Raw genomic sequence first — 26,886 nt, forward strand, 5'->3', positions numbered from 1 at the left:
AGATCAGCCCTGGGATTTCTTTGGAGGGAATGATGCTAAAGCTGAAACTCCAGTACTTTGGCCACCTCATGCGAAGAGTTGACTCATTGGAAAAGACTCTGATGCTGGGAGGGATTGGGGACAGGAGAAGAAGGGGACGACAGAGGATGAGATGGCTGGATGGCATCACTGACTCGACGGACATGAGTTTAAGTGAACTCCGGGAGTTGGTGATGGACAGGGAGGCCTGGCCTGCTGCGATTCATGGGGTCGCAAAGAGTCGGTCACGACTGAGCGACTGAAATGAACTGAACCCGTATTTTTTTCTACTTACAATCCCCTAGTGAGAGTCACTATTTAATCACCTCCTTTGTCCCTTTACTCTGTCCCTATCAAAAGCAAGCTTTCCTGCATTTCTTCTTAGTGAAAGTGAAGTCGCTCAGTCGTTTCCGACTCTTTGCGACCCCATGGACTGTAGCCTACTAGACTCCTCTGTCCATGGGATTTTCCAGGCAAGAGTACTGGGGTGGTTTGCCATTTTCTTCTCCAAGGGATCTTCCCGACGCAGGGATCGAACTCAGGTCTCCTGCATCCCAGGTAAGCAGATGCTTTACAGTCTGAGCCAGTAGGAAGCCTGCCCCCGCTAGGCCCGCCTCCTTCGGCCGGCAGGATTGGCTCTTCCCCTATTTCCGGCTTCTGGGACCTCCCTCCCCACCCCGCCCCAGGAGACGGTTTCCGGTGTCATGGCGGCGTGAGGTCCCGGCAGTCAGTGAGGCGGCTGCAGGCCCGTCCCTGCGGAGCCGCTGGTCCGGCAGGCGGGGATGTGACCGCAGGCCCTGCCGGCCTGCCCCGGGCGTCGAGTCAGCTCCGTGTCAGCCCCCTCAGTCCGCACCGATGGCGGGATCCGGCTGCGCGTGGGGCGCGGAGCCGCCGCGGTTTCTGGAAGCCTTCGGGCGGCTGTGGCAGGTACAGAGCCGCCTGGGTAGCGGCTCCTCGGCCTCGGTGTATCGGGTGCGCTGCTGCGGCACACCCGGCTCGCCCCCAGGAGCGCTGAAGCAGTTCCTACCGCCAGGAACCACCGGGGCTGCGGCCTCGGCCGCCGAGTATGGTTTCCGCAAAGAGAGGGCGGCGCTGGAGCAGTTGCAGGGTCACAGGAACATCGGTAATTGCCGCTGTCTCCCTTCTTGTCTTGCCCAGGTCCCAGTTTTAGCGTGCTGTCTCTCAGCCTGGCGTTCCGTCTTCCGTCTTTTAGGCTGGAGAAGTGGGTCTTGTCCTGTACTCATCACCGGGTACAAGGCCGTTTCCCATCCCCCTTTCACTCTGCAGTACGGGGAAGATTGTCTGCTTTGCTCGTAGTAGATGCTCAGTAAATTCTGTTTTGCTTCAGTTCTCATTAGAGAATGTTGCACAGAGAATTGTCTTCTCAAGTGAAAGGAGGTGTATCTTTAGTAGATTGTCATCTCTTGTACGGAAATTTTTGAATCTTTGCACACCAGTGAAAAATGGGAAATATTTCTCGTACTTGTGACGTCAGTACTAATAACTCGTATAGGTTGTTCTTGATACATATTTGGTATGGATTTGGGAGAAATGACTCCTAAATTTTACATAGGTGTTCGTATGGAAGTGTGAAAATTATACATGTGAACTTTATACTTTTAGCCAGGTAAGACCATGTTTCATCATTCAGATATTTAGAATGTAAGATATATAATGATTACTGGTGATTGATCTACGAAAACAGTTTTCATTCTTATTATACCAACAGAGAGCTTGTAATTAGTTATGGCTTTATAAATGTCTTACTTCCCGGCAGACATGATCCATATTTAATTTAAAGAGTGACCTCTTTAATACTGCCATTTAAAGAAGAATGTCTTAATACTAGTGTTGCTTTTTTTTCCCTTTTCTTTTTCAAGGGTTGCCAAATGGTGTATATAACCTGGCTATTTAGGAGGGAATTTTTTTGGCCTAAGGACTTGATGAATCTCTACAAGATTGTTAAAATGTCATCTTGAATGTCTTAATCTCTCCTTTTAATATTTAGATAATAGAGCGCTATTCTGAATCAGGAAAGGATTTTCAGTTTTGATTTTCCGTGTTGTGACATTTAGGTTAAGAGTACTTAGTATTTGGATTTTTCTTCTGATCAGTTTTGCTTGGCACCCTAAGTGCATATTCACCCATCACTGAGTGCTTGGGAAACAGTTTGAATTATTGTGTCATATTTAATATCTTTTAGTAGTAATCTGCTGCTGAAGGTCATCTCATCTTATTTTGTTAAAATAACCGAGTTGCCCAAAAATCTTACTCATGAGAAAAATAAATCATAGCGGCTTGCTCATTAAAGTTACCCTTCTCTAGACTCCCCCCGATATTTATCTACTTTAATAGTCACTCATTCTGAGTCTGGTTTTTAAACTATTGTAATTAATTTCTTTTCTAGTGACTTTGTATGGAGTCTTCACAATCCACTTCTCTCCAAATGTGCCATCACGCTGTCTGTTGCTTGAACTCCTGGATGTCAGTGTTTCGGAATTGCTTTTATATTCCAGTCACCAGGGTTGTTCCATGTGGATGATACAGCATTGTGCCAGAGATGTTCTAGAGGCCCTTGCTTTTCTTCATCATGAGGGTTATGTCCATGCAGACCTCAAGCCACGTAACATATTGTGGAGTGCCGAGAATGAATGTTTTAAACTCATTGACTTTGGACTTAGCTTCAAAGAAGGCAATCAGGTAAGACATACTTTCTCTCCCGAGCTCCTCAATGGTCTAAAACAAATATTTTTAAATAACAGAGGTGATTTAGTAGAGACTTAAGAGATATTTGGGGCTTCCCTGATGGCTCAGATGGTAAAGCACCTGCCTGCAATGCAGAAGACCCAGGTTCAATTCCTGGGTCAGGAAGATCCCCTGGAGAAGAGAATGGCTGCCCACTTCAGTATTCTTGTCTGGAGAATTCCATGCACAGAGGAGGCTGGCAGGCTGCAGTCCATGGGGTTGCAAAGAGGCGGACACGACTGAGTGTCTAATACGCGTGTTTGAGTCAGGTAGGGAGAGCTAATACAAGACGGCTCTGAAATTTTTAAAAGTACTTTACACAGAACACTGTTTTTCTTTGAGCGTTTGGTTAGTTGTTGAATTACTGTTACTGATGTCTTCAGTCTTGGGACTCGAATGGAAGAACTCACATGACAGTTCTGGCAAATGGCCCATTCTCCATAGTTTGTCTGCTCTTTGCAGAGTGTCCTTATTTTTCAGCAGTGCCTCATAGGCAAGAGAGTATCTAAAGAAATGAGCAGTTGTATGGAAAGTGTGCAGCTTGCCTTTGAGAACTGTCCAGTTAATGAACGAAAGAATTATGATCGCCAAGGACTAAAAATTCTGGCATTTAGTGTGACATTGGCTTATCACACATTCTGAGAGGTAAATACACTGTAGAGATGGCTGGAAGGTGGGCAGTTTTTGATTGGTTATAATACTTACTCGTTTTCTTTAGGATGTAAAGTATATTCAGACAGACGGGTATCGGGCTCCGGAAGCAGAACTGCAGAATTGCTTGGCCCAGGCTGGCCTGCAGAGTGATACAGAATGTACCTCAGCTGTTGATCTGTGGAGCCTAGGAATCATTTTACTGGAAATGTTCTCAGGAATGAAATTGAAACATACAGTCAGATCTCAGGAATGGAAGGTAAACTGAACCTGTGTTTTGCTTTCAGGTCCTTAATCCCAGTGTAAGAGTACTCAATTTATAATGATTTTCGTTGAGGTCTCTGATTGCTTTATTGCCTCCATATTCCCCTTACTACCTTTAATGCTACTTACTCCTCAGTCCCATAGCTACAGATGCGCTAGGGAGCATTGCATGCTCACTGTTTTTAGCTGAGGCCTGGCATGTTGTAAGTGCTTAATAAAGTGTTTGAATGAATGCCTTTTCCTGAGGAAGCAAAAGTGGTTTGTTTAGTAAAGTAATTGTATTACATTCTAAAATATTACTAATACAGTAGTATTCTGTGAGGATTGTTAGAATGGATATTGGTTATTTACACGTGAAAACCTGGGGGCACGAATATGTAAAACCAGTAGCTCAAGGTCATACAACTGGATGTTCTGCCCCTCGTAGTCAGAAGTTCAGTGTTCTGTCCACAGTTCCACGCTGCTTCCTATTTGTGCTCTATATGTGAACTGTCCTGAGAAAGTGACTGCTGCTTATAACATTGTTTGCTTGGGAACATGGGTTGTAAGTTCCAACTGACATAGGAATTTACTTTGTGCATATTTGTGAGTTAAGAATTTTTTCAAATGTATTGGGGCTTGAATGTTGTGGTGGTATCAGTCTCTTTTAGACTAGGTGTTTGAAAAGCAATACAGTGTTTAGGAATTACTGATTTTGATAAGAAGCAAGTATTTTTTTAAGCATATAATACTTAGTGTGTGGCTGCTACAGAGTTTTATTTCTCTTAAACCCCTAGTCATCTAGGTCTGTTGAAACAGTTCTTGGAAGGAATACTTTAATAGGCTAGTAGTTGTACCTTACATTTGGCAAAAAAAAATGCTGCTATTGGAGTAAAACCAGTATCACTCTTTGTCATTAGTACCTGCACACAGTCCAGTGTACTTTGGGGGTACTTTCTCTAGTGCTTATACAGATAAACACATCAATTTCCTGCATTAGGCTTGACTCACTTTGAATTCTTTGGACTTTTTCTGCTTAGGACAGGGCCAGTTAGAATTAGATCACATTCAGTGATCTAGTTAATTATTAACTTAGGCATTTAATTTTTTTTCTTTTTTGATGAAATTTAGAGGCTGATGTGTATTAAAGCAGTCCCCACTATTTGCCCCCTAGATAAAAATATCATTCTGTATTTTATCACTTTCTGTGGAGGCACAATTACCAAATATGAGCTTAGGCTCTGAAGTTAAATCTCTAGGGTTTATATCTTCCCTTCACCTCTAAGTGACTTATTTAGGTTTACTAAACTGTGGTTTACTTTCAGTAAAATGATGATAAGGGTGTTGAAATGATATCTAATTCTTAGCATCGTGTGTGGCCTGTGGTAAGTATTGACACTTGGTGGTGATGATAAATTGAGTGTTTTGACTCATGTACACCTTCCATAGTGCTCCTGGAGAAAACGTAATGCTCCACAAGGATTTAGGTGTGAATAATGTGACAGGCGCAACTTTAAAATTCTGCCCTGGTTTCTCCTTGATAGTTGATTTTATTCCATCTGAAAACCAATTGAGGACTCATTATGAGGACACTCTGACTCACCTAGCACACGTTTATTTTCTCAGTTTGCGTTAAATTACGTTTCTGTGTGGTTGCTTGGTATTTGTTTCTTTATTCATTCACCTAGTAAATGTTCACACAGTGTTAGATACTGAGAATGGAGAAAAAATTCCTCTTCTCTAGAAGTTTTATAATAATGTATGCAATCTCCTTCGTAAAGATTATAATCTTTTAGAAGAGAGTGTTTTCTGTTATATTTAACTTATCAAACTGTTCAGTGCTGTGTGCCTAGTACTCAACAAATAAGGACTGAACTGGATAACCAAAGAAGGACTTTTCTGTCTTTTTAGGCAAATAGTTCTGCTATTATTGATCACATATTTGCCAGTAAAGCAGTGGTGAATGCCGCAATTCCAGCCTATCACCTAAGAGACCTTATCAAAAGGTACATTACATGTACTTTAAACTTGCTTTTTTTCCTGAAGGGATTTATATTATTTTCTGGTTTGCTTAGTCATGTACAGGTTTTGCTTCCTTAGAATTAAAAATCTTTAGATATTCTATACAGACTGGTTTCTAATAAGAAACAAAGTAGTCAAGTCATTGTAGTAAATTTATTTTCAAAAGAGTGTTCTTTTTTTCATGGCTAGTACCAGGTATCAGGCTCTTACGCTGTTCAGTGGAAGATAGATGACGAGTCACTGTATGTTGGGCCTTCTGTAACGCTGCCAGTTCTGAAAATGGAGAATAGGTGTTTAAAGAGTCTTTACTAACTAAAGACCAAGTTTACTTTGGAACGCCAAAATAATGTTTCATGTAAAGTAATTATATATTATACTTTAAATAATTACCATTGAAAACTTTGGGGACAGATAGAGTGTTTCGCTTTCACCCATTCCCCGTAGTGGTAACATCTTAAAAATCTGAGTACAATGTCAAGACTGGGAAATTGATATTACAGTACATAGAACTCAGATCTCACCAGTTTTACGTGTACATATTTGTGTGTCTGTGTGTATGTTTTACAAATTACAGTAGTTTTAAGCAGCTGCTAGTAGCTGATACTAGATATTGCATGTTGCATTTTACATTGAAAAGAGGCAGTGTAAAATTACATTATAGATTCTAGGATAGAAGTCAAATTATATCATGGATTCTAAGATAGACTTAGAAGTCTCAGTTTTAGCATTGACTTTGTCATTTAGCTTGAGAGTTTTTTTTGTTTTTAATGATAACTTTATTCTTTTTCTTTCTGCAACTAATACTAGATTTGGAAGCTATAAAAAATTGTGATGAGAAATTATAAGCTCATTTTCTAGTGTTAGCACTTTGCTCTATTTCTTTTCAGTATTTTCCTTCGTATTTTGTTGTGTATGCATGCAAATCATTCAGACCTTTCTTTTTTTAGACTAAAACATAAATACTGAAAAAAAATGCATAGCTTAGTGAATACTTAGGAATATTATTATATCTACCATTTAGGTTGAGAAATAGAACTTTACCAGCCACTGTAGAAGTCCTCTGTGTACTCCATCCCAATTGCAAGCCCCTTCTTCCTCCTTAAAGAACCGCTGCCCTGATTTCATGGTTATTACTTCCTTGTTTTTATTATAGTTCTGTTACCTAAGTGTGCATCCCTAAATACTATAGTTTAATGTTGCTCTTCTGTTAAGAACACTTTTAAGTTTCATTTACTTTAAAAGGTCCCTTTCCATCTCCTACCCTCCTTTTCCCTTGTTTATTTGTTGAACAGCCTGGATTGCTGACTCAGTATAGTTGTCCACAGTCTGAATTTTACAGATGGTGTTATTGTAGTATGGTTTAACATATTGCCCTATTTTCTGTAAATTGGTGGTTGTATATATGGTACTGTGTTTTTTTAGGTTAGCACATAAGGTGGCTATCTCCATTTGATGTGTTAACAGCTGTTAATACTCAATGCCTAGATCCATTACTTTGTTAGGAATTGTAGAACAGTGATGTTCTTAGTCTCCTCGTTTCGTTAACTAAAGATGAAATAAACGCTTGGTTCTCTTAATTAGCTTGTTTTCATAATGAATTGGTTCCTTATCATCTTTCAAAGTGGATCATTTCCTTTTTGAAAGGTCAAAATATCAGTATTAACTAATGAATCTAAATATATTTGGTATAGTTCAATCCGTTGCAGTTCTTATCCTAATTGAAACTGAAATTATCTCATCTTTGATGAATGTGAGGCTCTGCAGGTTAGCTTTGGCATACCTTGCTATCTTTTATAGCTTCATCACTATCTGGTATGAGAAGATGTTTCCAGTTCAAAGTATACATTTCCTGCTCCAGACTTAGAAGTAGCCATTTCTCCAAGAAGCCTGGTTTCTTTTAGTAGGAAGTAGTGTTTCCCGCAGTCTGGGATGTGAGGCCATCTGGTTGTGACGTCTGTCACCCTGTTCAGCTAAACTGGCTGACTGGGCAGGTGTCTCCTCCCTCCCGCACAGCTCCATGTGCGGCCCCCCCGAAGCTGTTCGCTGGGTCGAAGTGGATGACCATCCCCGATAGAAGAGAACCAGTCTTTGGTCAAGGGTATATGAGTAGCTGTGCTGTCTGCTAGAACCTCCAAGTAAAAGGCACTCAATCGTGTCTGAGTCTTTGCGACCCCATGGACTGTACAGTCCATGGAATTCTCCAGGCCAGAATATTGGAGTGGGTAGCCATTCCCTTCTCCAGGGGGTCGTCCCAACCCAGGGATCGAACTCAGGTCTCCCACATTGCAGGTGGATTCTTTACCAGCTCAGCCACCAGGGAAGCCCAAACAAGCTCTCAAAACCATAGTCTGGGTATTAAGAATACACATCGCTGTTGGGGGGGTGATTGATTCTAGGCCTGTTAAGTGGGTGGAGTTCGCACTGACATTTCTCATTTAAGTTCAGTACCACAGCGTTTTTACTTCTGTTGTATACCTCTTTGCTTTTATGTCAAGAATTCTGGTTCTTAAGGACAAAGAGAATGCCAGATTAGAATATTTCGTTGTTACTCATTTGCTTTATTCCACATTACACTAAAACAGTCTCAATAATAGTGCTATAGTAAGATTACTGAAAACAGTTGGTTTTGCATATGCTCTTCCTATTCTCCCATTTGAAAAATAGTTATAACCGTGTTGTCAGATTATATGGCTATTACATGCTATGCGCTCTTTATTTTTCAAACACTCTGATTTAGTCTTAGTTCTGTGTGTAACTAGATATTTAATGTTCATCACTGGTCCTTGTATTCTAATCATTTTAGTGTACTTAAGCTTGTTCTTTTGATTGTAGGATTAATATTCTCTGAGTTCGTGCTTGTTAATAATAGTTAAACTGTGTTATTACACTTGAAAGTCTGTTTACTGAAGTCGCTCAGTCGTGTCCGACTCTCTGCGACCCCATGGACTGCAGCCTCCCAGGCTCCTCTGTCCATGGGATTTTCCAGGCAAGAGTACTGGAGTGGGGTGCCATTTCCTTCTCTAGGGGATCTTCCTGACTCAAGAATTGAATTGAACCTGGGTCTCCCGCATTGCAGCGGACGCTTTACCCTCTAAGCCTCTGTTTATCTGAGTATAAAAATCCTTGGCAGACATTTTTCTTGAACATTTTAAACATATTACAGTTGATCCTTGAATAGCATGGGTTTGAACTACATGAGTCCATTTATACACAGATTTTGTTACTACATCATGTGCAGTTGGTTGAATCTGCGGTGCAGAACTGTGGATACAGAGAAACTGGATATGGAGGGCCAGCTCTAAGTTAAATGGATTTTCAGCTGGGGAAAGGGTGTACTCCTAACCTGAAGTTGTTCAGGGGTCAACTGTAGTCCATTTTCTTGTAGCAAATAGTGTTGCTGTTGAAAGCAGAGTGCTGATGACACTTTGTTTTTAAGTAATTTGGTCTTTTGGTGTAAATGCTGCGAGGATTTCATGTTTTTGTTAAAAGTCTAGTGATTTTACCAGAATAATAGATTTTGATTGCTTTGGGTCTGAATTCTCAGGAAATATGTAGTTTTAGATCTTTTTGTTTGTTGTATGAAAGTATTCTTAAGTTACAATTCTTAGTGTTTGTTCCATTACTTTGCTTTTTTTTCCCTTCAAACACTCCCATTCTATATGCATTATTAATAGATTTTCTCTGACTATTCAGTGTTATCACTCTCTTGAATAGTTTTTTATTTGTTTTATCATTTCTTTTTGATTTAACAATTTTTCCTCCTTTCTGGACATCATCTTTTGTTTTTATTCATCGTTATGTTACTTCTAGCTTAAGCTTAGTTTATGTAATGATTTTTTTCCTTTTATTCCTAATTCTTTTAGTTACCTGATTTTTGATATTTTCTAATTTTGATTTATGTTACTCTTTAATATCTTGTATATCTGTAAAAAATGCCTTGGCCTCATTTTCAGATGGTTGGTTATGGTGTTCCTGTGTGTTGTGGTCATGTCTTTCCTGCATGCATTTGTTGTCTGAGGGCAGGTTATTTTGCAGTCTTCTTTCCTTGTCTAGTAACTTGGTTATAATACTTTGTATGTGGCTCATTTTTATGCGAAATTCATTTTCCTAAATTTAGGAAGGTGTAGCTTTTCTAACTCGGAGAAGGCAATGGCACCCCACTCCAGTACTCTTGCCTGGAAAATCCCATGGATGGAGGAGCCTGGTGGGCTGCAGTCCATGGGGTCGCTAAGGGTCGGACACGACTGAGCGACTTCACTTTCACTTTTCACTTTCATGCATTGGAGAAGGAAATGGCAACCCACTCCCGTGTTCTTGCCTGGAGAATCCCAGGGGCGGGAGAGCCTGGTGGGCTGACGTCTATGGGGTCGCACAGAGTCGGACACGACTGAAGCAACTTAGCAGCAGCAGCAGCAGTGTCTAGATTACTTCAGCCCCCTCAAATCTTACAGAGGACCCCTTGTATTCATTTGTAATGTGCAACCCCTAGTTGAGTTTAAACTGCTTTTCTCAAATTGGTTTTTTGTGCTTTCTAGTGAATACCTGTTTTGGGGGATTATTTTTTCTCTGGGTCATCAGATTAATTGTTGTTTCTCAGAGAAAGAAACAAACAACGCAAGAAGTTCCGTCTTCATAGATGCCCATATGGTACAAGTCTTACTGCTGTTGATGGTTTATCCCTAGCCACTCGGATTTTGTTGTCTAGTGAGGTTACTTACTTTTGTTAGAGATGTTGTCCATAGATTGTTTTTATTTTGCTATCAAGATGCTTTATTATTAGGAGGCTTTAATAAGACAAAAGTCATCTCACCTCTTTTTTTTTTTAATTCAATTACCGTAAATCTATGTCTAGCTTTTTTTCAGTTAGTGTTACAGAATGTGGATCATTTTCCTATGTTGTGTTTATTAATCAAAAACATTTTACATTAAAATATAGTAGTATGTCTTAGGTATGTATAATAATTTACTGAACTGTTTACTCATAAATGGCATTAATATTTTTGTAGTTGAATGATTCAGAAAGTCATGCTAATATAATTAATGTTGTGGTGAATATTTAGACGTTTTTATTTTCTTTATTGGTTATATTTTCAAAAGATTTGATGTAAAGATACCTATTTTTGTGTTTTAGCATGCTTCATGATGATCCAAGCAGAAGAATTCCTGCTGAAATGGCATTGTGCAGCCCATTCTTTAGCATTCCTTTTGGTAAGTTGTATACATCTTTATTTTTTCTTGGTTATTTTATAATCAAATAAGATATCAGAACTAATTTATATTCCCAAGCTCCTTTGTCTAATATTCATCAGTTTATTGGGGGAGTTTGCATTTAATCATGTTGTAATGAATTTAACAGCCCCTCATATTGAAGATTTGGTGATGCTTCCTACGCCAGTGCTAAGACTGCTGAATGTGCTGGACGATGATTATCTTGAGAATGAAGAAGAATATGAAGGTCAGGGCTTCCTAAATTTTATTTTAATGTGTCTTTCCTGTGTAGAATAGACATACCGTTTCATAGCATTCTCATATTTTGCTAGTTTATATAGTGAGGATATTGAACTATATGATCTCTAAAGTACACTTACTTTTGACTCCTGCTGTATATTTAATGTGTCCCCCACCAGTTTCCTATGAGAAAGCTCTAAGCCCCAGTGTGATAGACTTGGAGACTTTAGGAGGTAATAGGGTTAGATTAGGTCATGAAGCTGGGGCCCTTCTAATGGAACTGAGTGAGTGAGTGAAGTTGCTCAGTCGTGTCTGACTCTGTGACCCCTTGGACTGTAGCCGCCCAGGCTCCTCTGTCCATGGGATTCTCCAGGCAAGAATACTGTAGTGGGTTACTAGCAGCCTTTAAAACAGAATAGACAGGAGAGCAGTCTTTCTCTTTCTCCTCTTTCTGTCTTTGCCCATGTGAGTATCCAGCAGGAAGGCAGCTGTCCACACCCAGGCAGCAAATCTGCCTGCACCTTGATGTTTGAATTCCAGCCTTCAGAACTGTGAGAAACAAATGACTGTTGTTGAAGCCACTCAGTGTGTGGCATTTTGTTACAGCAGTCCCAGCAGACTGGAACAGTTCCTAAGGCTCTTTCAACTCTTTTACATCTGATAAACCTTTACTAAATAAAGAAAGAAGATTATCTTTCCCAGCAACTTCTTTCTTTCTGTCTGTGCTAATCTGCGCTACGCTTTCACTTCTTTTTAGCTCTTATTTATTTATTTTGCTTTTAACAATTCATTGACTCAAAACATATTTACTGAGTATGCACTTGCCACTGTGGATTTATTTCCTGTCTTTAGTGTAATAGGGGAGACAGTTCTATAAACAACTACAAGTATATAAATGATTACTTATATAAATCTGAAGGTTATGGTAAAGTACTGAGCAGAGAGGAGGGCTATTTAACTCAGTCTGAGTGATGCATGAATAGACATCTCTACAGACGTATAATATCTGAGTTCTGTTAGTAATTGAAGTTGCTTGACTAAAAGTTGAGGGGTTGAGCTAAAAGTAGCTCAGAGACACAGAGATGAGAGAAAATGTGGCATATTCAGAAAACAGTAAATTGTTTGGAATGGCTGTATCTTAGGATATTTAACAGTCAGTTAAAGCTAAAAAGGTAGCCAGAATACAGGTATCTAATAGACTTGTTTGATACGTTTGAGAATTTGGACTTTAATCCCAGAGATAGTAACACTGGAATGTAAATTACACAAAAGAACTTTGTATCAGGGGTAGAATAGTTCCTGGCTTCTGATGAGTATTCAATAAATATTTGTCCATTGTAAAATGCAATAAAGAGCTGTTAAAATTTAAACTAGGAGAGTGTTATAGTCAAACTTGGGTTTAATAAGAGCATTCTGGAAGCAGAGTGGTGAATGGACTAAAAAGCAGGACCAAACTTAGAAATATCAATTGTGCGTATGCTAAGTCGCTTCAGTCTGACTCTTTGCAACTCTGTGGACTGCAGCCCTCCAGGCTCCTCTGTCCATGGGATTCTCCAGGCAAGAATACTGGAGTGGGTAGCCATCTCCTCTTCCAGGGGATCTTCCCGACCCAAAGATTGAAGCCAGGTCTCCTAGGTCTTCTGTGTCTCCTGCATTGGCGGGTGCGTTCTTACCACTTCCCCGACTCGGGAAGTTCAGAAATAGCAGTTGCTTAGCACTGAACATTTTCTTTGTGGAAAATTAAACCATTACTGATGGAGCTAGTTTTACCACACTGTTTCTTGTAAGGGTAAATCATTTTATGTCCCTCAGCTTAATATAGTTACCTAACAAATGAAACAAACCTAATTTCTTTGAATCTGTGACAGTTGTAGGAATCTCCAATCTATACTTTTTAGGATGTCTTTTTATTTGAAATAATATTCTTACCCTCATTATTGTTTTGGAATTCCCAGGTAGCTCAGTTGTAAAGAATCCCCCTGTAATGCAGGAGTGAAGTGAAAGTCACTCAGTCATGTCTGACTCTTTGCAACCCCATGGACTGTATAGTCCATGGAATTCTCCAGGTCGGAATACTGGAGTGGGTGAAGTAAAGTGAAGTCACTCAGTCGTGTCTGACTCTTTGTGACCCTAGGGACTGTAGCCTACCAGGCTCCTCCATCCATGGGATTTTCCAGGCAAGAATACTGGAGTGGGTAGCCTTTCCCTTCTCCAGGGGATCTTCCCACCCCAGGGATCAAGCCCAGGTCTCCTGCATTGCAGGCAGATTCTTTACTAGCTGAGCCACAAGGGAAGCCCAAAAAGGGGTCACTGCGGCTGCATGGGCCAGGAAATGAACCTGGGCCTCCCTCATGACAGGTGAGAATTCTACCGCTGAACCACCCATGCGCAGTTTGGGTTCAGTTCCTACGCTTGAAAGATTCCCTGGAGAAGGAAATGGCAACCCACTCCAGTATTCTTGCCTGGGAAGTCCCATGGACAGAGGAGCCTGGCGGGCTGCAGTCCATGGGGTTGCAAAAGAGTTGGATACAGCTTAGCAGTTAAACAACAACAGCATTGTTTTAATTAGGTCATTTACAGTAGTTCTAAATAATCTCTTGACATCTATTTCAAATTATTAAGTCTTTTAAGTGTCTACCTACTGTATTTAAGTGTCTCCTGATCATTTTGATTGCTGTAAAATTCAAGTGTGAACTTTCTTGAGTAAACCTTAGGGTAGACTGTGTCTGTTCTTTCCTGTGTATCTTGCTGTGTAACACCTTTTTTGCTACTTCTAAATACATTAAGCATTTAAATGCTGACATGTTAATTTAAACATTTAATGGCATTTAAACATTTAAATGCTTCAGTTCAGTTCAGTCACTCAGTCGTGTCCGACTCTTTGCGACCCCATGAATCGCAGCACGCCAGGCCTCCCTGTCCATTACCAACTCCCAGAGTTCACTCAGACTCACGTCCATCGAGTCAGTGATGCCATCCAGCCATCTCATCCTCTGTCGTCCCCTTCTCCTCCTGCCCCCAATCCCTCCCAGCATCAGAGTCTTTGCCAGTGAGTCAACTCTTCGCATGAGGTGGCCAAAGTACTGGAGTTTCAGCTTCAGCATCATTCCTTCCAAAGAAATCCCAGGGCTGATCTCCTTCAGAATGGACTGGTTGGATCTCCTTGAAGTTCATGCTATTAAGTCTTAATATTTAAGAGTCGTACATGAACTAAAGTGCAACAGACTTTTTAGTAGCATTAAATACCTTTGTCAGTTCTGATTAGCAAGGTCAGCTTCAGATTACACTAGTTTTGGGTAAGCTTGCCTTGCTGGAAATCATGTGAGGACAGCTGTTTTGTAATCTTGATGGCAGCGGGGAAGAAGTTAGATTTGAACCTTCCACTGAGACCAAAATGAATTGCAAGTTTTGTATATATTAGAGTATTAAAACAAGGAAGTAGGAAGAGGGTGGGGAGGGAAGGAAAAAGGGCAGGCAGGCAGGAGAGAGTAAAGGAAAAAAAATTAGCTAAAAAATCATAGGAGATTAAAATACACATATTCTTGGAGTGGAGAAGGCACAGTGTGCACTAGTGTGCACAGAACTCAACATACTGATTCAGCAAATTTTACCGTGACGTGAACCGCCGTAGACAAAATATTTACAGTTCTTACCACAGAAAGAACCCCTGTAACGCAAGCCAATAGATAGTGGATAAAGGACACAATTTATATGAAAGAATGTACAATATATCTCACACACATATTTCATTCTCATTTGTTGAAATATTAATACTGTACTCTGATATCTTTGTCACTTGTCACATTGACAGTGAAGATGTGGGTAAGGTATAGGAAAACATATTCTCATATGTCACTGGAACCTATATGAAAAGCCAATTGGTAACTCTAGCAATTACAAATTCATATGAATTTTGACCTAGCAGTTCCATTTCCAAAAAGTTAATTTAGAAGTACACAAGTGAAATGAGATGTATATACAAGTTTATCTGTTACAGTATTGTTTATAATGGCAAGCAGTTTCAGAATAGTTTAATTATTCATCAGTAGGACACATTAGATAATTTATAGAATGAAATATTAAATCACCATAAAAATAAATGAGAAAATTTTGTGTAATGATATCGAAAGGTCTAAAAATGTAGTTTTAAAAAAGATTGGAACTTTTTATTTAAAGCATATATGATTATGTTTGCTTGTGTAAGCTTATAAAGTTTATGGAAGGTTACAGAAGAAGCTAATAACGCTTATTGTCTTCAGGGAGGGGAACAGAATGACATTTTGGAAAGTTGCAAGAAGACTTTTCTTTTGGATTTCAAATTATTTGAATGTATTAACTAAAACAGATTTAAAATATAAAAAAATCATTAAATGCATTACATTTATATTATTCTTAACTTAAGCATAATTTTAAAAATTACAGAAAATGATTTCATTACCTAGTTGTGTATTCTTGAATTTAAAATCTGAAAATAATGAATGCTCGCAAATTACATCAAAGTGATTACTTCTGTATTTATTAATAACCAGATGTTGTAGAAGATGTAAAAGAAGAATGTCAAAAATATGGACCAGTGGTATCTCTGCTTGTTCCAAAAGAAAATCCTGGCAGAGGACAAGTAAGTGAATATTTTTCATAATTTGAAAATGATTCAGTGGTTATTAAAATCCTGTACAAAATGTTTTAATTTTAAAGAAAGATACATACAAAATGTTGCTAGGAATTAAGAATTTGCATTATCACGGTTTTTACTTTTTTGTACTTCTTTTTTTTTCCAAAAGTTCTATAATATGCATGTACTTTTTATCAGTTAAAAAAAATTTTTTTAAGTTGTTAATCTACTTTTTAAGCCATTGTATACAGCCAGCTGAATCATATGCTAATTTAGGTCAGGGTCAGCTACAGAAATATTTGGCCCAGTTTTTTCTAATTAAGTACAGTAGGAGAACCATTTAGGTTAGGTTCTGATTGTAATAGAATTATCAGTGATAATTTAAACAAGGAAAATGTACTGGACTGAGAATCCTGAAAGCTGAGTTCAAGTTTCAACTTGGCTTGTTTTATGAGGAACCTTAGTTTTTTAATCTATAGAATGTATAGGCTAAAAGTATGATCACAGTTTTTGAAGAAAACTCTGTGATCCTAAATTAAGTCTTTCTTTTATCTGTAGGTTCCCCCCCCCCCCGAAAATAGAATATTGTTTGATTCTGTTTCTTAATCTTAACATCACTGACATTTGAGCTCGGTAATTCTTTGTTTGGGGAGCTGTCATGTATGTTACAGGATGTGTAACATCGTCCTTGGCCTCTGCTTACTGGATTAGCCTCTTTCCACACTCCTTCTCAGTTGTGACACCGGAAATGTCTCTAGACAGTGCCAAATGTCCCCTGGTGAAATCACCTCTGGTTGTGGATTTTGTCTTTCATGGTTAAATATTAGGAAAATTCTTGGCAACTGAAAAAAAGTGAAAGAAATTTCACTCTCGTCTTAATGAAAAGTTATTATTGCCAGTCTAGTTATAACAGCATTTACCTCATTCAGTGTCAGGAGCATACTAATAGCTGCATCCTTGCTGTTTATTTATTCAGCCAGTATTTATTGAGCATAACAGGTAGGATACAACAGTGAATGAAGCAGACAAAAGAATGTATAATGATAAGCGCTATGGAGAAAAGGAGATTGGAGTAGAGATATAAAGAGTGCTGTGGAGGGGTGGATGGCAGTCTTAAATAAGCAGGTGAGGAAGAACATAATGGATTACACTTGAGACAAAATTTGAAGGAGGTAAGGAAGAGAATTCTAGCAAAGAGAACAGCAAATTTCAAGGCCCTGAGTATTCCCGGTAGGTTTGAGAAGGGCAGTGTGGCTATGCAAAATGAGAAGAATGGAGTATAATGGGAGATTAGATCAAGGAAGTATGGGAGTATAGGACAGATCAAGGAACGAGAAGGAAAGGTATTGGAAGATTTTGAATTAAGAATTAACATGATCGGACTCAATCTGAGTGGCAAAATAGAGAAACAGGAAGAATCTTTTCAGGGCAAAAGTGTCCATCTTGTAGCCTACCAGGCTCCTCTGTCCGTGGAATTTCCCAGGCAAGAATATTGGAGTGGGTTGCCATTTCTTTCTCCAGGAGATCTTGCTGACCTAGGGATTGAACCCGGGTGATGAAAAAAATAAGTTTGACTGAAAAGAGTAACAGCAGCGTGGTGCAGCTGAAGCGGCTGGGCCTGTACCCGAAGGTCACTGGGCCAGACCGTCTCTGCCGTCAGTGTAGCTTTGGGCTTCCCTGGAGGCTCAGCTGGTACAGAACCCGCCTGCAGTGCAGGGGACCTGGGTTCCATCCCTCGGTTGGTAAGATCCCCCGGAGAAGGGAATGACTACCCACTCCAGTATTCTGGACCAGAAAATTCACCCCTACACATTCCATGGGGTCACAGAGTCCAGCATGGCTGAGCAACTTTCACTTTTACTTTCATAAGCAAAGAGACACTGGCTTTATCAGTGCTGAAGAATTGATGCTTTTGAACTGTGGTGTTGGAGAAGACTCTTAAGAGTCCCTTGGACTGCAAGGAGATCCAACCAGTCCACCCTAAAGGAAATCAGTCCTGAATATTCCTTGGAAGGACTGGTGCTGAAAGTGATATTCCCAATATTTTGGCCGCCTGATGTGAAGAACTGACTCATTGGAAAAGACCCTGATGCTGGGAAAGATTGAAGGCAGGAGGAGAAGGGGGCAACAGAGGGTGAGATGGTTGGACGGCATCATTGACTTGATGGACAGGAGTTTGAGTAAGCTCTGGGAGTTGGTGATCCTGGACAGGGAAGCCTGGCGTGCTGCAGTCAATGGGGTCACAGAGTTCGACACGACTGAGCAACTGAACTGAACTGACACGACTGAGCAGAAAAAATAAGCTTCTTTATCAACAAAAGAAATAAGCTTCTAAGTGGAGAGTGAATGTAACTTTTGATAAATTCTTAAAATCACAGATTTAACTTCTTTCAGTTATTGAAGATGTTGCCTAGTTGGTAAAGTCAGCATGAATTTTTCAGTTCAATCATGTTAATTTTTTAAGGAATATTCAAAAGATACTGGAAAATAGAAAAATTCTTACAATTATAAACAGTAGTCAAGATTAAAATGATAGAACTCTACTGTAATTAATTACAAAATAAGTTATAAAATGTGTTTCCTCTTTATTTAGTTTACAGTGATAGAATGTGTAAAACTGTAGGTTATCTATGAAGCAAGGAGTAAGATAGGAAGCATTGTATTTCTTCTATAAGTGCATGTCTACTCATTTATTGAACTTTGGTCAGTAGATTTTGGAGTAATTACTAATCAGTTTAAAAAATCAGGAAGAGCTTCATATTCTCATTGGACATCATCTAATCTTCCTTTTATATTTAATGAAGAAGTATTTATTGCTAGAAACTATAGCTAAACACATTGGTTTTTGGAAGAAAAGGAGATATAAAATATCAACTGTATCTAAGATGAGTAAAATGAGCATCAATTTTTAGCACTGGATGGTCTCAAACTTTGTCTTTAAGAGTAATGCATAGAACAGAAGAGGCAGAATCAGTTCTACATGTCCATTTTACAATATTAATGAATTCGGAAAATCCCATCATAAGCCAGAATGTCCTAGGTCTCCTTGTCACACTTCATCCTTAACAGAAATATTTGCGTGACCAGTCATAGGCAAGGCATGAAACTTTGTTTACCAATGCAGGCAGAGTTCATTAAAAAAAAGAAAAAGTATTGGATTTAAAGTTGTTTCTTTTTATATACTGGAAGTTTTTATGCGATTGGGAAATACTTTGATTTTTCAGCTAGGAAAAGGGCTCCTAAGAGAGGGGAAATGAAAAGGGAAAACCTGCCTGAACTTACAGGTAGATCCAATTTTAGGAAAATGTACAAATGAAAGTTAAGAATCTGGAGATTGATGTCTGTCTGTTCTTGCCTCCACTTTGAAAGTCTCTGAGCGTCCTAGGATGCTCGCATCTCAGTTTGAAGAATATTGACGTAACAAAGGAGGCATCCAACTGAGGTGGGAGAGGCAGTTCTTTCCTGGTTCACATACTTAACACAGTAACTGAGCAAGTCATTGCACTTGCTTGTAACTGTTGCTTTAGATTGTCACAATAAATTAAATTAGACTAATAAAGGAAGGTATTTCAGCTACCTCGGAGGAGGTAGTGGCCCCCCACTCCAGTACTCTTGCCTGGAAAATCCCATGGACGGAGGAGCCTGGTAGGCTGCAGTCCATGGGGTCGCTAAGAGTCGGACACGCCTGAGCGACTTCACTTTCTCTTTTCACTTTCATGCACTGGAGAAGGAAATGGCAACCCACTCCAGTGTTGGTGGGCTGCCGTCTCTGGGGTCACACAGAGTCAGACACGACTGAAGCGACTTAGCAGCAGCAGCAGGAAAGGAAATTACCTAGTTTTAAATTTCTTCCTTACTACAGTTATGAGACACACAACACACACACACACACACACAGAGGAAGTTGGGAGACACACAACACACACACACACACACAGGAAGTTGGGAGACACACAACACACACACACACACACACACACACACACAGGAAGTTGGAGAAGCACTGTTCTGAAACAGTTTTGATGAAAATGAAGTTACTTTGTTTTCTCTATTCTCTTACAGGTCTTTGTTGAGTATGCCAATGCTGGTGATTCCAAAGCTGCTCAGAAATTACTGACTGGAAGGATGTTTGATGGAAAGTTTGTTGTGGCTACATTTTACCCACTGAGTGCCTACAAGAGGGGATATCTGTATCAAACTTTGCTTTAATCAGTAACCTGAGGACTGTTTCCTGTTTCTCCTCTTCCATCTCCTGGGTTATTCTACATCTGAATGCAGGAGTACCCCCCTTACTATTTTAAGGGAATACTTTGTATCTTTATTCAATCCTGCTAATGTGCAGCCATTGCTCAAGCAGTGACTGGGTTGCAGACATTAGGCACTGCTTAGGACAAGCCCTTTTAGCTATTCATTGAGGGGTTTTAGAGCATCCATGTGGGCATCTTTTATTTGTGCAGTAGGGCAAGTGCTGCTCTTCAGTATGTAACTTAAAAAGATACTTTTTCATGTGATCATGAAGCAGGGATGAATACTATCCTGTCATAGGAATATTAACAAATTTGTTAGCATTGGTGACATCACCTACAGATTATTCCTTTATGTTGTTAGGTGGTTCTTCCTTATTGATATCCGTAGTTGGCACTGGATGTTCTCGGTAATTCTAAGTAATTGTCAAGCAGCAGTTCCCTACTGTGTTCTTAACACTGAGTTATGATTTTTTTTAAAGGAGTACTGTAGTACTGAATATTCCTTTAAAGAAACTGCGGTGAGCCTATCTATATATTTTTTTTTTAATTAAGGCTTTTAAAATAGAAAGCTGATGCTTGATCTTGCACAATTTTTATGTCTAGTATGTATGCTCGAGTGAGTGTGCAGGTATGAAAGGTTAGAGAATATTTGAGTAGCATTCTTTATAGTGTGAATCTTGTGGGTTAATACAGTCTATGCCCATTTCTTCCCTACCTGTTTAATGTCTATAAGATTTAGGATACAGGTTTTTTGGGAGTTGGTGTGTCTGAAACAATGAAATGAGAAAATAGTCCATTCCTGAGAGGCCCAGAACACACAAGTCTAGACTGGATTACATTGAACCTCTCTTAAAGTAAGAAAACTCTTGTAAGAGTTTTGGTATACATAGATTGCCCCATCTTTCAGGGTCTGATTTCGACCCTGTATTAGCTCATCTGTTTTGTACTGACTCTTCTAGGATCATTGTTAAGATTTCTCAAGATAGAGTTCTGCCTACTATGATGGAAAATTTATATTGATTAAAAAGAAAGAATTAGTTGTTCAGTGAAGGGAAAAGAAAAAACAATAGGTGAAGGGTGCATAATCAAGGATTCTTTATTCTTCCTTTTTCTCTCATCTCCGTCCCACACCCTCTTTTCCTCTTCCTCCATTCTTTGTCTATCCTTAGCTGAAGAGAAGTTAGAGGAAAGCATCCTAGCTGGTCAGGTGGTCTGACTTTTGACTGCAAGGAAGTTAAGAAAGGTGTAGCTATAATAAGGTGGAAGTAGAAAGAAAGAAAAACTCATGAAGAATTCTTAAAAAGATTTATAGCAATCTAACGTGACCCCAGGTAGAGGCTACTAGTATTCATGAGTTCATGGGTACAGGTTGATTACATGCTCTTAGGAATTCTAATTATGGATTCCTCTCACTTTACAGTAGATTGTCTTCAGAGATTTAAATCTTAGGAAATCTTTATAAAGCACTGATTATACAAAAAAAGTTATATACAGGTTATGAATTTTTTGTTTTCATAACTAAATGAAAATTTTATTTATTTATTTATTTTCCTAAGGAAAACACTTTTCTATCTTGCCCTGCTGGAAGGCTCCTCATATGGTTTTCCCTGTGGGTGCCATGCAGGTTATTGAGAGCCCAGTTAAGAATTGACGTCTTAGAGGATGAATTATTTTACCCTGTTCACACAGTTACTATTTGATATTTTAGTTAATCATAGTTACCTAATTCTTCAGAACTCTCTTTAATATTTATTATGAAGCCAAATTTGGTATAAGGAGGATAAATAATGACTTGCCAAAAGACCTTGTGGCCTGGTGCCCGAGGGAAAATTGTATAAGTAGCTTCTAATATGTGCCCTGAGGAGGAAGAGCTATTGTTTTTCATTTTGGCCCTTTCAGAGGTTTATTAGCTGGTTTGGTTTCAGGTGAAAATTGGAGAGAGTATTATGGAGACCTGAGCTTTCCTAAAACATAAATGTTTGTGTGGGTGCAGCTTCTGTGGTGATTAAAAGCACCAGGTCCTTCCGTACAGACTGATGAGCACAGTGCATATGAGCTCTTTTCAGGGCAAGTATTCTGGTTAGCACGTACACCTTTCTCATTTCCCTTCCCCACCGCACCAAAAAGAAAAGTCCTTACAAATAAACTGCAGGTAGGCTTCTAAGCTTAATGATGCAGTGTGCTGCTAACATCTTGATGCTGAATTTCACAGCATTCTTTGATCGTCTTATTGTTGATGTATTCATCATGAGTATATGTAGTGTTTAACACTGTAGAATTCTATTACAGAAGATGCTAACTAGATTTTAAGTGTGCTGAGGAAATAACTGATGAGCCTAAGTAATCATGCATTGAATTAAATGTTTTATATTTGAGCCACAAAATTGAAAAAAGATGCCTCTTTTGATTTAAATTGTTATTTTATAGCTCTTAGCCCGTTACTACCAAAGATGACATTTGCAGATTTTTCCTCCCTCTTCTAATATTATAAGAAGTTTAATCTTGCTAACTTTTTAAAACCTGAACCAAATATTAAAAGATACAGTTTTCATCATCCTTTAGGATGAAATACGTACACAGAGATTTTGATTTCTTGAAGTTTTAAAAAAATTTCTTTTGGAGAGGTAGGGTAAACATAACAAAGGTTCATGTTCACTTAACCCCTACCAGTTTGGGAAAATTTTATCTCAGGTAATTTTTCTTTCCCTAAATTAATATCTGTACTTCCTTCCTTCCCTCTTGCCTTCAAGTTTCTTCTTTATTGTCCCATGATGTTGTCCTGGTACATTTTTGTCCCAGAAAAGGCATGTAAATTGATTATTCTGTAGGAAATCTTTGGTTCTTTGGAAACATATTTGGAGGAGGTGGCTAGTTGGCCACTTTCGAAACTTTAATGCTGTATTTAGAGAAGAATAAATGGGGTTGGATGCCTCAGTAAAAGATAGCACTAGCCAAAAGAAACTATTTGCTGCATTTTAAAGGCATAATAACAAAATGAGCCTCTTGCAATAAGAGATCGATCGCATTTATTATTACTGGATGTCTTCCTTGTTTTGTGGCCATCAGATAGCACATCTTTAGGAAAAAAGTTTCTCTGCTATGCCTCGAGCCACTGCTATGGCTGCTTTTAGAACAAAACCATAAATACAGTTTTTCTCATCCTTCTCCCTGTTTTCATTGAAACAGGTATTGCCTTCTTTTTAAAGGTACTCTGGCTGCTAAATAAAAGAGTGCTGAGCTATGTTAAATTAGCCTTTAAAAAAAATCTGAATTATTATTTAACTTCTCTTCTAGAATCATGTTACTTGTACTTGCAAATTTATTATAAGGAATGTTGCCAGAAAGAGTGCTGCCGTGTAAAGGAAGTAGAAGAGAAACTATAGGCTAAAGTTTGTTTCTGTCTTAGTTCACTGGGCTTCATGCTGGTAAGGGAGTCAGTTACCTTTCTGGAATAAATTGTAGCCAGAGTTACAATACTCAGATGCTGTGTTATGACTCATTTGAGTTATTTCTCAAATGCAGGTAACTGACATTTTGGCATCATTTTCTTAGGCTTTTATCCTAACCATATAAAATTAGGCCTAGCTTACATAATTTCTGCTATTAGTTATACTTGGCAGCGTGACATTTTATTTTTTATAATTTAATGAAAATCAGCACCATAGTAGCTGATGGTAATTATACTGACATAGTTACTGGGTGGGGGTGGGGGAGACACTCAGTAACCACATGTTTTACCTGGCCTTTCATGCAAGGGTACGTGCTAGGTGGCTTTATTCAGGTTAGGGTACAGATGGACTCACATCATGACTTTTAGTCTGGTGGATGTGTAGACACTCAAAGATTTAAGCAAGTGCCTTGTGTTTCCTGGAAAATATTAAAACTCATTTGGGTGAAACCTTCCCAGATGATAGTAGTTACTGCTCCTTTGCCTTTTCCTTGGAATAGCTTTTAGTTTGAGTCATGTAGTATAAAACTCCAACACATCCTTGGTTTGCCTTTTTTTTTTTTGTATGTGTAAAACTGTTCATATTTGGGTTTTTTCCCCCAGTATTACGTATAATGGAAAGTCACAGTTGTCTAGCAGAATCTAATCCTTCCTTGGATGTAGTTCCATTTTTAATACTACGTTCCTTCTTCAAATCTTACTACTCTAGCTCTCTGATAAAATTAATTTCTTGTTAATTGTGGTCACAATACAGACCAAACTTTGGTCACAGCTCAAAAGAATTTCCATTTCTTAAGGTGCTCAATAAATCACCTTTACTTTTGAAATGTTAGCCTTTTCAGGTTAGGATCCCTTTCTAGCTTTCTCAATGAATAAAAGAATGTTGAATCTCTGTGAAATGGAATTCATCTGAGCCTCTTGTGGTATATTTGGATAAGTTACATTTTCTTAGTGATAGAGGAGTATGGTTTTAGTTTTTGAAGTACCCAAAATTTTAGAGATTTTGTTTTGTTTTAGGTTAGCGTCTTCTGTGACACCACAGGATATGTCATGTTTGTTATCCAGTGTTTTTCACTGGATAACACAGTGAAAAATGTTTTAATTCACACAGTGAGTGACCAGTAGATTAACACAGTGACATGTGATTGACAAGCACTTATGGACATTTAAGAAGGCATACAGTTTTACCTTTTTGCTGCAATTTTGGGCTTTTATAGGAGAAATGGGCTGTAAAAGAAGTACCTGTAAACCAGAGAGCATTTAGGAAATTGTTTATGGGTGGTCATGAAGGTGATCTTCAGGATATGAGATACATGGTTTACATAACCTTTGTTCTCCTGATGTGAAGTTTGTTTTCATTTTCCTACAACTCAGCACTTTTGTTGTCCATTACTGTTTACTATGTAGAAGGATTAATGTTTTATTTGCTTTATTTGTGCTTTTCAGAGAGTTGTCATAATCATGGCAGTTATGTTTGTGGCACTATCAGTGCCAGAATTCATGGGAAATTTATCAAATGATTGCAAGTTATTCGGCATCCTAAAGGAAACCGAGGGCTTTTTTGAAAGTCATGTATGTTTTATGATTAGCTTTGTGATCAGAGAGAACAGAGCATTCTGTATCGTCTTGCCTTATGTGACTATTGATCCATGTGACTGTTGATCCTTGTTGTGAAGTAAAAGAGCTTATTTTGTTATACTACTTTGTATGATGAACATAAGTCACACTCTGAAGGAAAAAACCCCAAACTGGAGTTGTCAGAATTTTTATTCCTATTTGCAAAACTCTTAGGTAATAACATCAGAGCTATTTCTTATCATAAACTCTTGATTGTCAGCAAGAGAATTATATGTAGTCGGTTCTGTCCCAGTGGGAATTCCCTTCCCTTTCTAAGCTCTCTCCTTAATAGTATTCATGATGTCAGGATAGTGAGTGTGTAAAAGAAAATGTAGTGAGGTGTTCTGTATCACACATCCAAAATCATGCATTTATGGACTCAAAATCTTTTCAGTTTTTTGAATTATCTATAGCTATTTTATTAGCATGGGTTGTCAAAAATCTCCCAGATTTAAGAGTAAAGAAGAGAAAAGTAATATAAACAAAGAGATGAGGGGAAGAAAATGGCTTCCTTTTTAAGGTGTTATTAATTGTTCATATAGTTTATGACCTAAAAATGATATTTATTTTTAAAAATCCAACTTTGGTACCTGTAACATAGAAACATTGCCTTTTCTATACATTCCTCATCATTGTTTGCCCAAAAAATTATTTTAAGAGTGAATGAGACCAGATTAAATATCCATATTCAGTTTGGTCAAATTTTTAAAACTAAATATTTAAATGGGACTCTATCTTTTGTGTATTTGGTATACATCAGCACTTATGCAAATCAAGGATCAGAAAGCAACTGGGGACTAGCCTTCTCTGTTTCCCTTTGCACATGGGGTACAGTGGGTGGCATTAGTATGCACTAGCTGCAGTGTTGTAGCACCTTATGGAAGTAAGTAGTGTTAAGTACAATAAAGAAAAAGTTAAGATGCATCTCTGTGGAATATTTACTTTGCAGAGTGTAAAGCTGTCATATCTCTTTCCAGCAGAATTTAACTCCTTCATTCTTTTTTTTTTTTTTTTTTGAAAAAAAATCTTAAATAATTTAACATTCCTTTATATCCTCCAAACAGTGTCAAATCTGGGGTAGAACAGATTTTTCCCCCCAAAGGACTCCATCTTTGTTCTTTTGTTCACTCTTTGAAATCCAGTTACGATCAATAGATTTTGAGAATTTATGGCTTCCTGTATCGGCACTGGAGTGGTTGGTTGTGAATATTAAAACCTACTACTGTTTTCCCTCAATAACATGTAATAGCTGTGTTCTTGCTTAGAAGGTATGGTTAGAAAAATGTGAACGATCACTTAAACCAAAGCCAGTTATAAGGAGTATTCTCTCCTGTTGGTTTACCTTCACCTCAGAACTACAAGAATATTACAGTACACAACAGCTGTCTGTAACATTTCTACCAGTTGTTTCAGTGGTATTTCTTGGCATTTCTTGGCACTATGGTTCTCTGTTCTCGGTGATGTCTTATTTTTTTGTGATTAAAAAAAAAAATAACTGAGTGGGACTATAAATGTAGATGTGTATCAGTACCAAGAAATTCTTTTCTCAAATCTCTATATTTCTGATTTCTATTCAAGTCTTTTAAACATGTTTTTTCTTGCTGAGTAGCAAAGAACTTTTATTTTCCACTTTCCTATATGCTAAAAATGTATGGACACAGCATTTCAATTAACTGAATTGCATATAGTTTTTTTGCTGAAAACTTTATCTGTAAACACGATTGCCTTGTTCAGTTTTGTTGTAAACTGACTTACCATAAGATGCACTGTTGATATGCTTTTTGATGTGTGTTTGTTTGATAAGGGTGATAAAATAAAGCTTAAAAACAAATGAA

At 38.4% G+C, this 26,886-nt stretch overlaps 1 protein-coding gene and 1 non-coding gene across 5 annotated transcripts; one reads left to right on the top strand and one right to left on the bottom strand.

The window, feature by feature from the left end:
* Nucleotides 1-702: 702 nt before the first annotated feature.
* On the top strand, nucleotides 703-26,886 carry UHMK1 (U2AF homology motif kinase 1). Of its 4 annotated transcripts, XM_086393821.1 has the most exons (8): nucleotides 703-1,141; nucleotides 2,426-2,718; nucleotides 3,482-3,673; nucleotides 5,569-5,663; nucleotides 10,811-10,887; nucleotides 11,036-11,134; nucleotides 15,657-15,745; nucleotides 19,802-26,886. In XM_086393821.1, exons 1-8 carry the CDS (start codon nucleotides 874-876, stop codon nucleotides 19,946-19,948), a joined length of 1,260 nt encoding a protein of 419 aa, XP_086249947.1. In that variant the 5' UTR covers nucleotides 703-873; the 3' UTR covers nucleotides 19,949-26,886. The 4 variants fall into 4 exon arrangements, 2 of the variants coding, with proteins under 2 accessions (XP_086249947.1, XP_086249948.1); XR_015161303.1 differs by lacking the exon at nucleotides 5,569-5,663; XM_086393822.1 differs by lacking the exon at nucleotides 11,036-11,134.
* TRNAD-GUC (transfer RNA aspartic acid (anticodon GUC)) lies at nucleotides 13,445-13,515 on the bottom strand. Its single transcript has one exon. It is a non-coding gene; the product is annotated as a tRNA-Asp (tRNA).

The sequence above is a fragment of the Bos grunniens genome, chromosome 3 (assembly GCF_055505025.1).
Source record: "Bos grunniens cultivar Pamir isolate PY7600 chromosome 3, Bosgru_T2T1.0, whole genome shotgun sequence".
In the NCBI taxonomy this organism is placed as follows: Eukaryota; Metazoa; Chordata; class Mammalia; order Artiodactyla; family Bovidae; genus Bos; species Bos grunniens.